The following is a 14,120-nucleotide window of genomic DNA, read 5'->3' on the forward strand; positions in this document are numbered from 1 at the left end:
GTATATAAGTACATTTCCTATACTAGAATAGGTACAAGTGATGCTTTGAGTGTTCTTGTATAATTGTACGATCGAGTCTTATAGTAAAAATTAAAAAAATGAATATGAAGACTAAAATAGATGGTATATGGTTCTGGACAGAAGACCTCGAAAATCGACGAAGAGAAGATAGGAGACTCCATGTACAACGGCTATATTTATATCATATAATAGAGAGCAACTTCTCCCCCTATATATCAAAATCAATATAAATGAATGAATGTAAATTATTTATAAATTATGATGAAATAAAGAAAGTTGGAAAAAAAAAAAGCTAGGAGAGTCTGCCCATTTTTTTTAAAGACTAAAGACAAGATCCAAACATATATACAGCTATTTTAAAAAGGCTGGTAAAGGTTTTGTTGCAAGTTGCATAAGCTCGAAATGCACTATGAGCGATGTGAATGTCACAAAAATATGGAATTTTCTCGAACTGTGTCTGCGAGTTTTCCCTGCATATTTTCTACTGTGCTGACATTATTTACATGACTATAAAACATTTCAAGCTTAGTAAGAAACAGCAACATTTCAACAAAACCTTCATTTACCTTTTTTTGAAATAGCTATAATATACAATAACAAGACTACTGTCATATAGCATGTTCATTGCCTAGTTCAATCTGTTGTTGTGAAATTCAAAACGGTTTTGTATTTTCTAAAATTAAACTGTTACTTTCAGCCTGCTTACTCTGCTGTTAACTGTACAAATAGATGTAATGTGATTCAAGAAATTCAACAAATGTCTAAACATTACTGGATAAATATACTTTTTTGATGTCTCAGATTTGGATTGTTCAGAAAACGTACACTCTTTTTTTAAAACAGCCCAAGGGTAAAAGTCTCGTTAGTGTTGTGTCAACACTTCATTCGAGAAAAGAGCTCTCAAATTAGCACACGCCTGTATGATTAAAGTGGTGCCGGCCTAACCGATCACTTTACTATTTCTACCTCTTTTTAAATCCTAAAATCATCTGCTGCTATTTGATTTTAGAATCACTTACTCAGGATTAGCCTTTTTCAGCATCAAAATACGGCAAATGTAAAGAATGCACAACTTCAGCAGCAACTGACAAACACTTTGAATTTCCACGGACCTTCACTGAAATACTTGTCATAAAATAAACCGACTGGCAAATTCTGATCAACAATAAAATTTAAATTTGAAGTACAAAATTGTACACAAGGTTTTCGAACCCAATAATCTGAAGAAATTAACTTACGTCTTAAAAAATATCTCTCGAGGATGCCTGGACTTGTTCACCAAGTAAAATTGTATTAACATTGTGACAGCACAAAAAAGGACAAGTAAAAACAGTAGTAAAACCCTCCTCTTATTGGTAGTGTTCAACAAGATTGACATCATGCTCGGCTATTAGACCTAATGCCTGGCACCGTCAAGATCGTTCATATACAGATAGCAAAAATTGAGCCAAACTTTGTGGATCGACTTGGTTGACTGCAATTAGCTCTCACTAATCATGGTGGGTTCCAAGTCTATAAATCATGCCGCCAACTGGATCAGTAACTTTGTCTAAGCCAATAGCAAGGAAGAAGAAAATAAATTCTTCTATGCATGCGCATTTACAAGCTACTTCCGACAACATTGACTTTCTGAGCCTTCATAGCAAGAAGAATGACGGCTCAGATAAAGCCAATGTTGTCGGTAGCTTGAAAATACGCATGCGTACAAGGATTTCCTTGGTGGTCTTCCTTGCTATTGGCTCAGACGAAGTTACTGCTACTGTAGTCATAATGTATAGACTTGAAACCCACTATGATTACTGAGAGCAAAGTGCAGTCAACCAAGTCGATTCACAAAGTTTGGCTCAAACTTTTGCTATCTGTATAGTGAACGATCTTGACAGTGCTAGACATTAGGTCTAATAGCCGAGCATAATGTATATTTTCAAATATTTTTCATTGTATAAACTATTACTAGTTACACTACTTAATTAAAACGAATATCTTGATTTCATTGATTTCAGTGTTTTTTTTTTCTGGTGGAAGGGGTGTTAGTTGAAAAAATTCATTTGAAATTTTTAAAATCGTTGCTGACAAGCACGAGCCATTGGGAGGCGAAGAATGTGGTCTTCTTTAATCCTTCCTAAAGTATAATACTTTGGGAAAGATTAAAAAAGAGTACATGAGCGGTAAATGAACATTCTTCCCCTCCGAGCTCGTACTTGTCAGCCATGACAGAACAATACTACAGTAGAATACGCCAGCGCTGCTATAAAAAATCATAGCTTCTCTGATCAAAACTAATGGCATTCATATCTATGGGATCCCTGTGTCTTAATGTAAGATGACACCAAATATTCAAGTAAACCATTTGCAAGATATATCTTAAAGACGCCAATAATCATAACACAAAGACCGATTTTTCTCCGTTTTGTTGTTGTAAATAGTGCTATGAAATCTAGGAATAAGAGTGTTCCTTGGTACATTATAGCTATAGCAAACCAATACTTGTCATGCCAACTTTGAATCACACCATTCAGAATGTATTTTTGGTTCTACTAATCGTGTCTGGTGCTATAACGTTGTGGCAAATGTCTTCCAAAGGACAGATTTCATTTATTCACTGGCAAACTCATATTTCAAGGTATTTATGATTGAATTTACTTTTATTTTTCCACTGAAGTCTAGATAATTACTCTGTTTACTAGTCTGCTCACATCAAGGGTATTTGACTTGCTCGTTTGTACCGTTTCTTCTTTGATGTAAACTACAATCACTCATGGTTGTGCTATAAATTGTTTATTCAAATTAACCTTCGGAAATAAATTTAAGAACAATAATCTACACTTTGATTTTCCTTTACTTCTTTCTTTTCAAAATTGAGTGAAATTAACGGTTTATATTAGCTTTACGAGTCGATAAAAATGCAGTATAATGTTTTATAAAAACATACACGGTCGTCAAACTGAACATTAAAGTTGTTTTGCCTTTCTTCTCTTCAACTAACTTATGCTTGGTTATGGAGTTGTAATTATAAATATAAATCATAAATACAAACACAAAACAACAAGATACCATGTAAAACATATGCATTGTAGAGATCATCAGAGTTGAGAACGCATGTTTGTTTGTTCTAAAGTCAATCATTAACTCACATTTCTGGCGGGCACAGGAAGCCCAAAATTGGCGGGAAAACACTTTGCCTTCAATCAACTACGTACTCTGAACAATTTAAAAGTGATCAGACTAAAAACGATCTCCTAATAAGAAAATTAACCAGAAACTTTAGAAAATTATTGCAGTGATATGTTTTCGTTAGATTTCCTAAGCTTACCGCATAACCCCTCCCCTGGGCCCCTGTGAAAAATCCTCGAGTCTGCGTAGTTGTGCCTGCGGTGGTGATTTTTTCAGAGAGGAGTTTGTCACAGTTGAAGTTTGTCGTCAAGATTATTCAGTTTTGAAAACATGAATCATTCGCGGAGAAGAATAAATGCAAAGCGACTTCTATTTGTATGCTGCATACTGGTTATTCTGTTTGTCATAGTCGAAGTTTTTGTCTTCATTGATTCGACTCAACGAAGAAGACAAGTTGGTCAAAGTTCAAGGAAACGACTTCTGAATCAAACACCATTCTTCATGCTCAAGTAAGGGAAAAATAAGAACTGAATACGAACTAAATGAAAGCATCTATGTTAAATTATAAATCCATTCATTTGTATCTTGTTTTTGTGCTTTAAACTTAAAAGTTTTTAAAACGGCTTACCTCATTGAACAAAAGAGCTTCGTCTTGACATAATTTCAGTTCTTTTCGACGTCTTGTTCGACCGTTTTTGTTCAATTTTCCATTAAAATGTCTTTCATTCATGACCACAGGTTCACCAACATTTTACGAAAATGGTTTATCTTGCTCCACTTGTAGGAAATTATTTGAAAAGAAGCTTGACTTTTCTCTTTTCTATCAGAATATTAAAAGCGTCCCGCCATTTTCAACTCCAGCTTCGTCTCAAAACTCAGAAAGCCATTCTAGTGTTTTCTCGAATTCTGATTGGTTGATCCTAACTATTCTTGCTTTTGATTGGTCGTATTTTAGAATAAGGAAAATAGCCTTGTGTGAATGGAAATATATCTCTCTATATTTTTGTTTTTAATCATTTTTTTAGTTAGTTATTTAGTTAGTCATAATTTTATTCATATATTCAGGTATTTATTTGTTTGTCGTTTGTTTTTTACATCTGGGAGAAGCTATGCTTTTAGTATTTTTTATAATGCCTTTCAATATATCTCTATACGTACTACCTTTCTTCTTTTGCTCGCAGTGAAACAGAGGAGGACAGAGTAATACGACAAGAAGATATGCCAGAAAAACCAACTTCTACAAAGTGTTCTCCCATAAACAAAGTTCTCTTTCTTAAGACTCACAAAACCGGAAGCAGTACCGTTACTAACATTATCAATCGCTATGGCATCAAAAAGGACTTGACTTTTGCTCTACCAAAAAACAAAATATCATTTGGCTGGCCTAAACGGTTGAAAATAGAAACAGTTGTACCGACGTATCACAAACCAGATCTTTTATGCAACCATGCGAGATACAATAGACTTTCCATGCATTTTCTTTTCCCAAAGGAAACCACCGCGTATATAACAATCTTACGCGATCCTGTGGCACAATACGAATCGGTTTTCAATTACATGAAGTTATGGGAAGGGCTGAATATCCCAGGATCGGACAGTATGGAAATACTGGAAAAATATCTTCAAAATGTATCGACATTTCGTTCGGCAAGGATGGATAGCAAGTTGGCTTCTTGTCTGTTGAGAAATCCCATGTTCTTTGATCTTGGTCTTGATTTTGTATACTTCCAAGATATGTCCGCTGTTTGGAAATATATACAGTTTCTTGAGTCCGAATTTACTCTGGTAATGATCATGGAACATTTTGATGAATCGGTCGTTTTGTTGAAAAGACTTCTGTGTTGGGAGTTAGAAGATGTTGTATACTTAAAGCAGAATGAAAGACAGAACAAAGACAAGCGAAATGTTTCAGAAAAACTCAAACGAAATATTCGAAGCTGGAACCAGGCAGATGGAATGCTTTATCAAGCTTTTAATAAAACTCTATGGAAAAAGATAGCCGCTCAGGGACCTGGATTCTACGAAGATTTGGCGCGCTTTCGCAAGCTTCAGAAAGAGTTGTTTGAGAAATGCGTCAAGTCCTCAGCACCAGCCAAGGCATATTCAGGAAAATATGTGAAAGGATATAAACTGAAGGATAACCTGCCTCCTGTGACCAAAAAATATTGTAGTGATATGATCAAAAATGAACTTTCCTTTATGACAGACAATATGGAACGACAAAAGCAGATGCTGAATGTTTACAATGATCAAGGAGATTTTAGTTACTTGTATGATTTGGATAATAACTGGGATAGTGGAAAGGACTTTCTCCATCATCCAGAGCAGTGAGAAGCCAGCACCAAGCATCAACCACAGGTAGCCCAAGGGCTGCATATACGAATATGAAAAAAATGAGGGCTTCATGTGGACATCAATGTACAACAGTTAGCCAAGAGAGGCTGATAAGGCATGCGAACAAATCATCTTTGGGAAGTATCTAGACCACAGTTTGATCCACGGTAACATCTTCAAGGTTTGTCTCTTTTTAGAATAGTACATTTACTGTGGTTTTCAATATTCTCCGTACACGCTGAAATTTGGGTTTTCACTGCCTTCAATCAAAGATAATCAGTCGTAACTTTTTATGTTGTTGACTGGCGGCAGCGAAAAACCTATTTCACAAGACAAGCTGTTGAAATAAATTTAAAAAATCGCAGTAATGGTTTTTGTTAATTTGCTTTTGAAAATGCGTTTATAAATTCTTTCCTATTTTGCAACATTACTTTTCTAAACGAACGAGACAATGTTAAACAATGTTAAACAATATTTTCATATATTCATATCATATTTATACTTGTAATTTCGACGTTCTAACCGCATATTAAAAGGAAAGAAATACCTTAATATGCTTTGTTTTTTGTTGTTTTTTTTTTTGCGTTTTGTCCATCAATCCGTCTCTCTCATTCTTTCTCTTTGTGTCTTTTTTCATAATCTCTTGAAACAGACAGGACAGTTTTCAAGAATGTACTTAGTATCTTAGATGTTGTCAATTATCCCTAATAGTTTCAAATCCATTTACCGATGTACATCAATGTATGTAGTACCGATGTATAAATAGAGGAGACTTTGATAACAACCTTATTTGTAAGACGCTAACCGGGTGTCCATTCCTCTGACCCAATAAGAGCAACAGTGATTCCAGTCTTTAATCTTTAATTCCCTCAGGCCAAGAATGCAAAGAGTGCCTCTTCTTTGGTGAGAAGAGAGCGGGAAACTTTGACTTTCGACAAAAGGTACACGCGTCTGCCGGAACTACCGAAAATATTTCCACACTAAACCCAATTTTCACAAAGCTGTATTTTTGGTCAGCGTTCGTGAAATTCCCAGTCACTTAAAGCTAACTCATTTTCCCTATATGGTCTTTAAGGAGTTTGAATCGCGCGCAATTTTATTTTTTCCAATTTCCGATTTTTCTCTATTTTCTTGCGTTGAAAACTTTGATTTTAATAAAATAGACATAAGTACAAACCTCAAACAAAGAGCAATAAACTGGTATGAATTCTAAAAGAGTGCACGCACTAAACCCGTGAATAATAGACTATTAGGTACTAATTCAGTAGTAATTCATACAGAATCCTTTGTTTTCTATTGTTTGATTATAACTATTTAGTACTGAAAATTAGTTGTTTTTTTTTCACGGGTTTAGTGCGAGCACTCTATCAAAAGACCTTAAATAATTATCCGGCAAAGTTAGATGGGTTTAAAATACAGAATTTTAGGATTTTGTAGAAATTAAATTACGTTTTACAAAATGTCTGTCTCGGATGCCTGGACTTGTTCACCAAGTACAATTGTATTAACATTGTGACAGCACAAAAAAAGACAAGTAAAAACAGTAGCAAAACCATCCTCTTGTTGGTAATGTTTAACAGGGATGACATTATCGCTAAATGATATTCATCCGTTTGTCTCACGACTGAGGGTAATTTTTAGAAAGGACCGCGACGTTTCGACTGCAAGCTGCTCGTAGTCATTCATCAAGCGATGGAGCTGACCTGATTTGCAAACTTTGTTGATCTGGAAGGTCACTCAGCTGGCGAGTTTGGTTCGATTAACAATTTTATGACAGCAATGAACAAGCAAGATTAAATCCTCTACCACAACTGAAGTATAATCCTAGAAACCGTCAATCAAACATAATTGGCTTAAAATCTTGTGCTGCTTCCTCATCCCGCCCTTCGAAGTACGTTGCACCAATTTCCATACTTCTTACAACTTCTACATACTCAGGCCTTGTTTCGTTCAATTTCTTTCGATGGTACTATAAATAATCATTTTCATTTAACACGAATTTTTGGCAATAATTTTTCAGTGCTTTGGTAACATTTGCTTTTACCAGGTATCCTCGAACATACGTTTTTCTATAAGCAAGTGTCTTTCTAGAACCTTTTTCTAGACAGGCATCTTGGAGTTGCTTTAACACTAAACGAAATATTTCTAAGTCTTCATAAAAATCCGGTCCCTCTGAATGAATTCTTTTCCAAAGTGTAGCATTAAAGTGAGAGTAAAGCATATCATCCGCTTTGTTCCAACTTCGAATCTTGCTTTTCAAGTCGTCAGTGATCACCTCTTTATTCCTTTCTATCTTATGTCGTTCCATTTGTTTGACATGTGAATACATGTGAATAAACCGACTGGCAAATTCTGATCAACAGAAAATTCAAAGCTGGAGTATTAAATAAAGATAAATGAGCACCAAAATTGGTAACCAACAAGTGTTGTGTAGTGTTGTTAGTGTAGTCCTGCATACTCTCCTCTGTGTAGTTGACATTATTTTATGGCGTATTAAACATTTCAAGTCGTTAGTAAGAATCTGCAACATAGCATGCAACGCTTCAACCTTTTTTTTGAGCACACAGATTGTAAAAATAGCTTTCAGACTCAGACAAACATTCCTTCTAACCCTGTCGAGTGTTATACCAACCGATTTTATTATTTTTCACTTGAAGTTAGAATAATAACCCAATAACAAAGATCTACTGAGATGGGCTATGAACATTTTCTGCTGAACGTAAAGTGTATGTCTTCGTCTGTATTTTCGCCTTCGTCTTTGTTCAACTTAATGACTTCACCTGCGCGCTGTGCTACTAACAAGACTTATGTTATACAGTATGTTCTTTGCCCAGTTCAATCTTCTTTGTGTGAAATCTAGAAGTCAAATATCAATTTTTTTTGTGTTTCCTTAAACTAAAACTGCTACTAATACGGCCTGTTTACTCTGCCGTTAAATGTTAGATCTAATGTGATTCAACAAATGTCTAAGCTTTACTGGATAAATATACTTTTTTGATGTCAGTATATGTTCTCAGATTCGGATTATTCAGAAAACACTCTTTTCTTAAAACAGCCCGAGGGTGGACGTCTCGTTAGTGTTGTGCCAACACTTCATTCGAGAAAAGAGCTCTCAAAGTAGCACACGTCTGTATGATTAGTATCTGTATATGAACGATCTTGACGGTGCCAGGCATTAGGTCTAATAGCCGAGCATGATGTCAATCCTGTTGAACACTACCAACAAGAGGATGGTTTTACTACTGTGTTTACTTGTCCTTTTTTGTGCTGTCACAATGTTAATACAATTGTACTTGGTGAACAAGTCCAGGCATCCGAGACAGACATTTTGTAAGACGTAAGTTATCAAAATCCTCGTCTACAATTTTGTGTGTTAAACCCATTTAACTTTGCACGATAGATAGTTGGTTACCAATTTTGGTGCTCATTTATCTTTATTTAATACTCCAAAAACGTCGAGCCTCTGGGACCAGGGTAACATTTAGAACGAGATTGATATGATTAACACATCTTAAGAGCTAAGAAAATCCATTGAAAAAATTTAATACTCTATTAATTATTATGAGTGGTACTTGATTATCAACTGGAGGTTTTTAAATTACTACCTTTTTGTTTTTCTTGATGCTAAATAGGATTTTTGAACTTTTCTTAAAATATTTTTCCATCTCCTTTTTCCATCCCTTCCCTTGATATCTTTTCTCTTTCAATTTCTTGATGTCCTTTTTCTTCCTTTCTTCCCTTATCTTACCGTTCCCTTCAATCCTATCCATATCTTCGTCTCTTTCAATCCCGAATTTTCCCACTATTTACATTTAATGCTTCTACGTTGAACCCCAGCCTCCCCTCAGCCACCATTACTCAGTCACTATCCTTCTATTGTCTTTCTTTTCAGTGGTCTACTGTCCAATCACCTTCAGGTTCAATGTACTCGACCAGTTAAGGACATCATGTTCCTAAAGACACATAAAACAGGCAGCAGTACACTCACGAACATCATGAATCGATATGCCGACAGTAGAGAATTAAATGTGGTCATACCAGCACAAGACGAGGTCTACACCTTCTACTGGCCTTACAAGTTCCAATTAAACTTTATTGCACCCTTAAATAACTTCCCTAACATCCTTTGTAACCATGCTCGCTTCAATAAGATACCTATGAATATTTTACTGTCCAAAACAAGAGCTAAGTACATCACGCTCCTGAGGGAGCCTTTATCCAACTATGAATCTGTTTTTTACTTTTTTAATTTGGATGAAGTTTTAAAGCTAAAGAATGAGAGCCGTACGACAATGGGTCGTTTTTTAAGTCGAAATATTTCTTTGGTAAAATTGCGAGAGCTGATAAAGAAAAGCTTTCGAACAGCATGGTTAGCTAGGAATCCACAGTCGTTTGATCTGGGATTAGAGATGGAGTATTACAAAAACATCACAGCCGTGAAAAACTACATCGACTTTCTAGATAGCGAGTTTGATTTGGTCTTGATTTTGGAGCATTTTGACGAATCCCTTGTCCTTATGAAGCGGTTATTTTGTTGGGATTTGAAAGATATTTTATACGTCAAACAAATGGAACGACATAAGATAGAAAGGAATAAAGAGGTGATCACTGACGACTTGAAAAGTAAGATTCGAAGATGGAACAAAGCGGATGATATGCTATACTCTCACTTTAATGCTACACTTTGGAAAAGAATTCATTCAGAGGGACCGGATTTTTATGAAGACTTAGAAATATTTCGTTCAGAGTTAAAGCAACTCCAAGATGTCTGTCTAGAAAAAGGTTCTAGAAAGACACTTGCTTATAGAAAAAAGTATGTCCGAGGATACCAGGTAAAAGCAAATGTTACCAAGGCACTGAAAAATTATTGCCAAAAATTTGTGTTAAATGAAGTTGATTACTTAAAGTACCATCGAGAGAAATTGAACGAAACAAGGCTGAGTATGTAGAAGTTGTAAGGAGTATGGAGATTGGTGGAATGTACCTCGAAGGGCGGGATGAGGAAGCAGCACAAGATTTTTAAGCCAATTATATTTGATTGATTTCACTTTTTTCTATAAGGTTTTTAAGAAGATTCACGTTTAAAAGTGTCGTCACGCAACGCTCACTCTCATTAGCTACATTCCCGGAGCCAACTTTCCAAGACTTGCATAAATTGGAGAGTGTGAGCCCTATGAACTAGGTTGTAAATGAGAGATTTGTCTATGAGAAAATGAGCTCTCGTGTTTTAACGTTTTTATACCTTGTAACTAAACGAATTCAGCTAAGCTCACATTGCCGCATAACGGAATCTGGAATGACTGAACTCCGGATTACGGATCCACTTCTATGGGGGATCAGAGTGAACTAAACCAAATATCAATAATATTAATAAATAGATAACTAGATAATTAATTAGATTCTATATCCAGTGTGCCCGATATCGCGGACCATGAACATCTCTTCCTCGAAGCCTTGATATCTCATTGGAGTTGACTGATCTTCTGCCAAGTATATGTGTAATGATGAGTGATGTGACTCCTATTAGCACCACTGCTAGCATGATCCATCCACCTACCTAACAGAAACAAAGAAAAAATAATGATGTCAATAACGTTGATGATAATGATGTTAAATCATAATGATGTTTATGATAATGATGTTGATATATGAAGAGATAACTAGCTAAAAACTAGTGTGAGCTGCGTCGGTGCTTCTAATGAAACAGTAATGATAAAAGGGTAAATTATGCACTGTACAATTCACGGTATAAATAATTTACCTTGATATATGATGGTGATGATGATGGTGATGATGATGATGATGGTGGTGATGATGATGGTGGTGATGATGGTGATGATGGTGGTGATGATGATGATGATGGTGGTGACTATTGATGATGATGATGATAATGATGGTGATGTTGTTATTGATGATGTGCTGATTATGGTGATGATGATGATAGTGATGTTGATGATGTTGATGATGATTTTGATGGTAGTGATGATGATTATGTTACTGATGGTGTCGAAGCGATGATAAAGTTGACGACGGTAATTTCATATCATCATTTCAAAGCACTTGATAGTATTAAGCAACATTTTCCAGGGTGGTATTTATCGATTTCAAACGACGTGCCTTGCGTTAACACAGAAATGTTCACTTGGATCAAGCAAATGGCTTTTGCAGGCCAATAGTCCCCTTCACCGTTCCTTGTGCCATCTTGAAAGGTAGCCATGCCTTTGCATCGTAGCGAGACGAACGGTTAGCTTGCAATGATAGAGACATGTGAATAATTGTCCAAGGTGTTAAAAAAAGGTCTCTATCATTGCATGCTCACCGTTCGTCTCGCTACGATGCAAAGGCACGGGTACCTTTCAAGATGGCGCAAGGAACTGTGAAGTGGACTATTAAACTAATGTGCAGTATTGTTTTCAGTAGCAAAAGTCTGTTGTTCTTAACCCAAGACTAATCAACCAAAACCTTTGAATCAAAGCACTGCTACAACACCACTACTACAACCATTAAAATAAACAATCTGATGCCGATACTTCGATATTTCACAGTAGAATTTCAATACAAGTATGTTAATAGATTATTAATAAATAAAAGAATAAAAAAAAATAAATTATAAGATAATAATAATAATAATAATAATAATAATAATAAAACATTAAAAAATTATAAGAACGTAGTGTTTGAATACATCTATAACTCTACAAGCTATATATTAAAAGACTTTGGATTTCTTGATAAAATAAATACTATTTTTTAAAAAATTATTACGCAAAATAATAATCAAGAAACAAACTTACGTTTAGGTAAAAATCGACCCAACGAGTGACGTAACTACGGCATTCGTCGTTAACACAGCTTGAAATCTTTGTTATCGTCATGTTTAGAGATTTTGAATTTGAAGAATTTTTATTCTTGATTGAATGAATCTTAAACAAAATATCAGAACCATTGTTTTTGCTCCTGTTATTTTCTGTTGCCGTGAGATTTTGAAGTACTTGAGATGATTGGGAAAATTCACAGTTATGTGTGATTGTTGGAGTAATAGAAAACGAAGGATAACTTGTGATGTACACAAAGCTGTTTAGTTTTTGTTTTGGAGTTCTTGATACAATTGACGCGGAAGAAAGGCGTCCATACAACGATAGAAATCCTTGCATTGGTGTAGCTGCTTCAGATATAGATGAAATACTTTTCACATCAGAGGAGCCATGATTTTTAATGTTATGATTTACGATTCCTTGATTTTGCTTGCTCGGTGTTCTTACTGACGGTGTTGGTAACAAAATTATTGCAGAATATTTCATTGTACTATTCTGTGCTACAGACGAAAAGGAGCAAAGAAAAATCGTGCAATATAACATATTGAGCCAACTTGAAGAATTTGGAAATGTTCTCTTAGTTGTAAGCATGATTAGCTATCAACACTGATTGAAATAAACTTGCTTCGCAGAGTTTGGTTCTGAAATCATTAGTATTGCATTATCTGCATCTAAGATGCTGAGACCATTCGTCAAGACGAGCGAGCGCCACTACTAAATCTTGTCCAATTCTGTAAGATACAGACAAGTGTTGTTACATCGATACTGATCGATCGCCAATGGTTTACAATTGTCGATTATGCACGCAGCTCGGTAAAACTCTTTAGATATGCAAATTATTCTAACGCGTAAAATAACCATTCTTCATTGAAATGCAAACACTTCGTACAAAACAAATTAGACCCTAGCAAAGCGAAGTTATCAGAAAAATCTTCTTTATGATTAATTTTGGAGTTCATTTTAAAATGATTTAGATCTGATAACAGTGAAGGCGTCCCCTCGGCTCGTTCTTGGAAAATACCTCTCCAATGAGTTGAGGAGACGGTTTTGTGCCTTCGGTATCTTTTTAGAAAACTATCTATCTTTTGAGTGAGCGAGAGAAAAGGATTATCCTCCCCCACGCCGACCACTCACAATGCTCTTATCTACTCCACATTTGGTCCATTATACTGCGTCTACAATCAATATATCAGTTTTAGATCAGGTATGACCTTTTATACTTAGATGGTTTTTGGACTCAACATAGAGCTGGTTGGCATGGGAGGCTATATCATATCATATTACTAACTTTAGCGAGCTAACTGTCAGAGCAATCTTTTCAACAGTAAGGGAAAATGAAACTGAAAAGCAACAGTCCAGAAAATCTTGGCTACGAAAAAATCGATTTTTTTCTAGAAATAAATAAGATAAAAAGATATTGCCGAACAGAAGGGAAAAGATATAGCAGCCATATTGAAGAGGAAATGAAAGAAAGATATAAAAGAAACGTTATATGGAACTGAAGTCTGACTTGAAGTGTATTTATTTTGAATCATGTCAAAACAAGTCGAAAAATTACATTTATTCATCAAACAACTATTATTGCAAGGTTAAGGTTCTACGAAGAAACTCAAAAATTCATTCACTGTTTTTTTCGGGTAAACAGAAAATTCATAGAAGACTATTGCCAATAAAAAAAATTCGAAGAAACCAGAAGGCTCTTTGCGCTTTTATAGCGGATTATTAAATTGTTCGTTACTAAAAAGCGCATTCGCTGTGTTTTCGACTGAAACAGTTTTAAAGTTTCTCAAGCTTTTTTCTAAAATTTCATTCACTAGACAACTCTGAAATGCTTTC

General features: G+C 35.3%; 1 protein-coding gene across 5 annotated transcripts; it reads left to right on the forward strand.

Annotated features, from left to right (window-relative positions):
* The first annotated feature begins 2,349 nt into the window (after positions 1-2,349).
* On the forward strand, positions 2,350-12,025 carry LOC116299958 (galactosylceramide sulfotransferase). 5 transcript variants are annotated; one of them, XR_016119003.1, is made up of 4 exons: positions 2,350-2,644; positions 4,317-5,650; positions 6,343-6,410; positions 9,362-9,404. XR_016119003.1 is itself a non-coding variant. In XM_031708689.2 (2 exons), the coding sequence occupies exons 1-2, from the start codon at positions 2,514-2,516 to the stop codon at positions 5,464-5,466; spliced, it is 1,281 nt and encodes a 426-aa protein (XP_031564549.1). In that variant the 5' UTR covers positions 2,350-2,513; the 3' UTR covers positions 5,467-5,929. The 5 variants fall into 5 exon arrangements, 2 of the variants coding, with proteins under 2 accessions (XP_031564549.1, XP_031564550.1); XR_004197542.2 differs by lacking the exon at positions 6,343-6,410 and having other exon boundaries at positions 9,362-9,485; XR_004197543.2 differs by lacking the exon at positions 9,362-9,404 and having other exon boundaries at positions 6,343-6,640.
* The last annotated feature ends 2,095 nt before the right edge of the window (positions 12,026-14,120 follow it).

Source organism: Actinia tenebrosa, unplaced genomic scaffold (assembly GCF_029948245.1).
Source record: "Actinia tenebrosa isolate PJP-AT-01 unplaced genomic scaffold, QUT_ActTen_1.0 PGA_scaffold0__85_contigs__length_37466705, whole genome shotgun sequence".
Taxonomy (NCBI): domain Eukaryota; kingdom Metazoa; phylum Cnidaria; class Anthozoa; order Actiniaria; family Actiniidae; genus Actinia; species Actinia tenebrosa.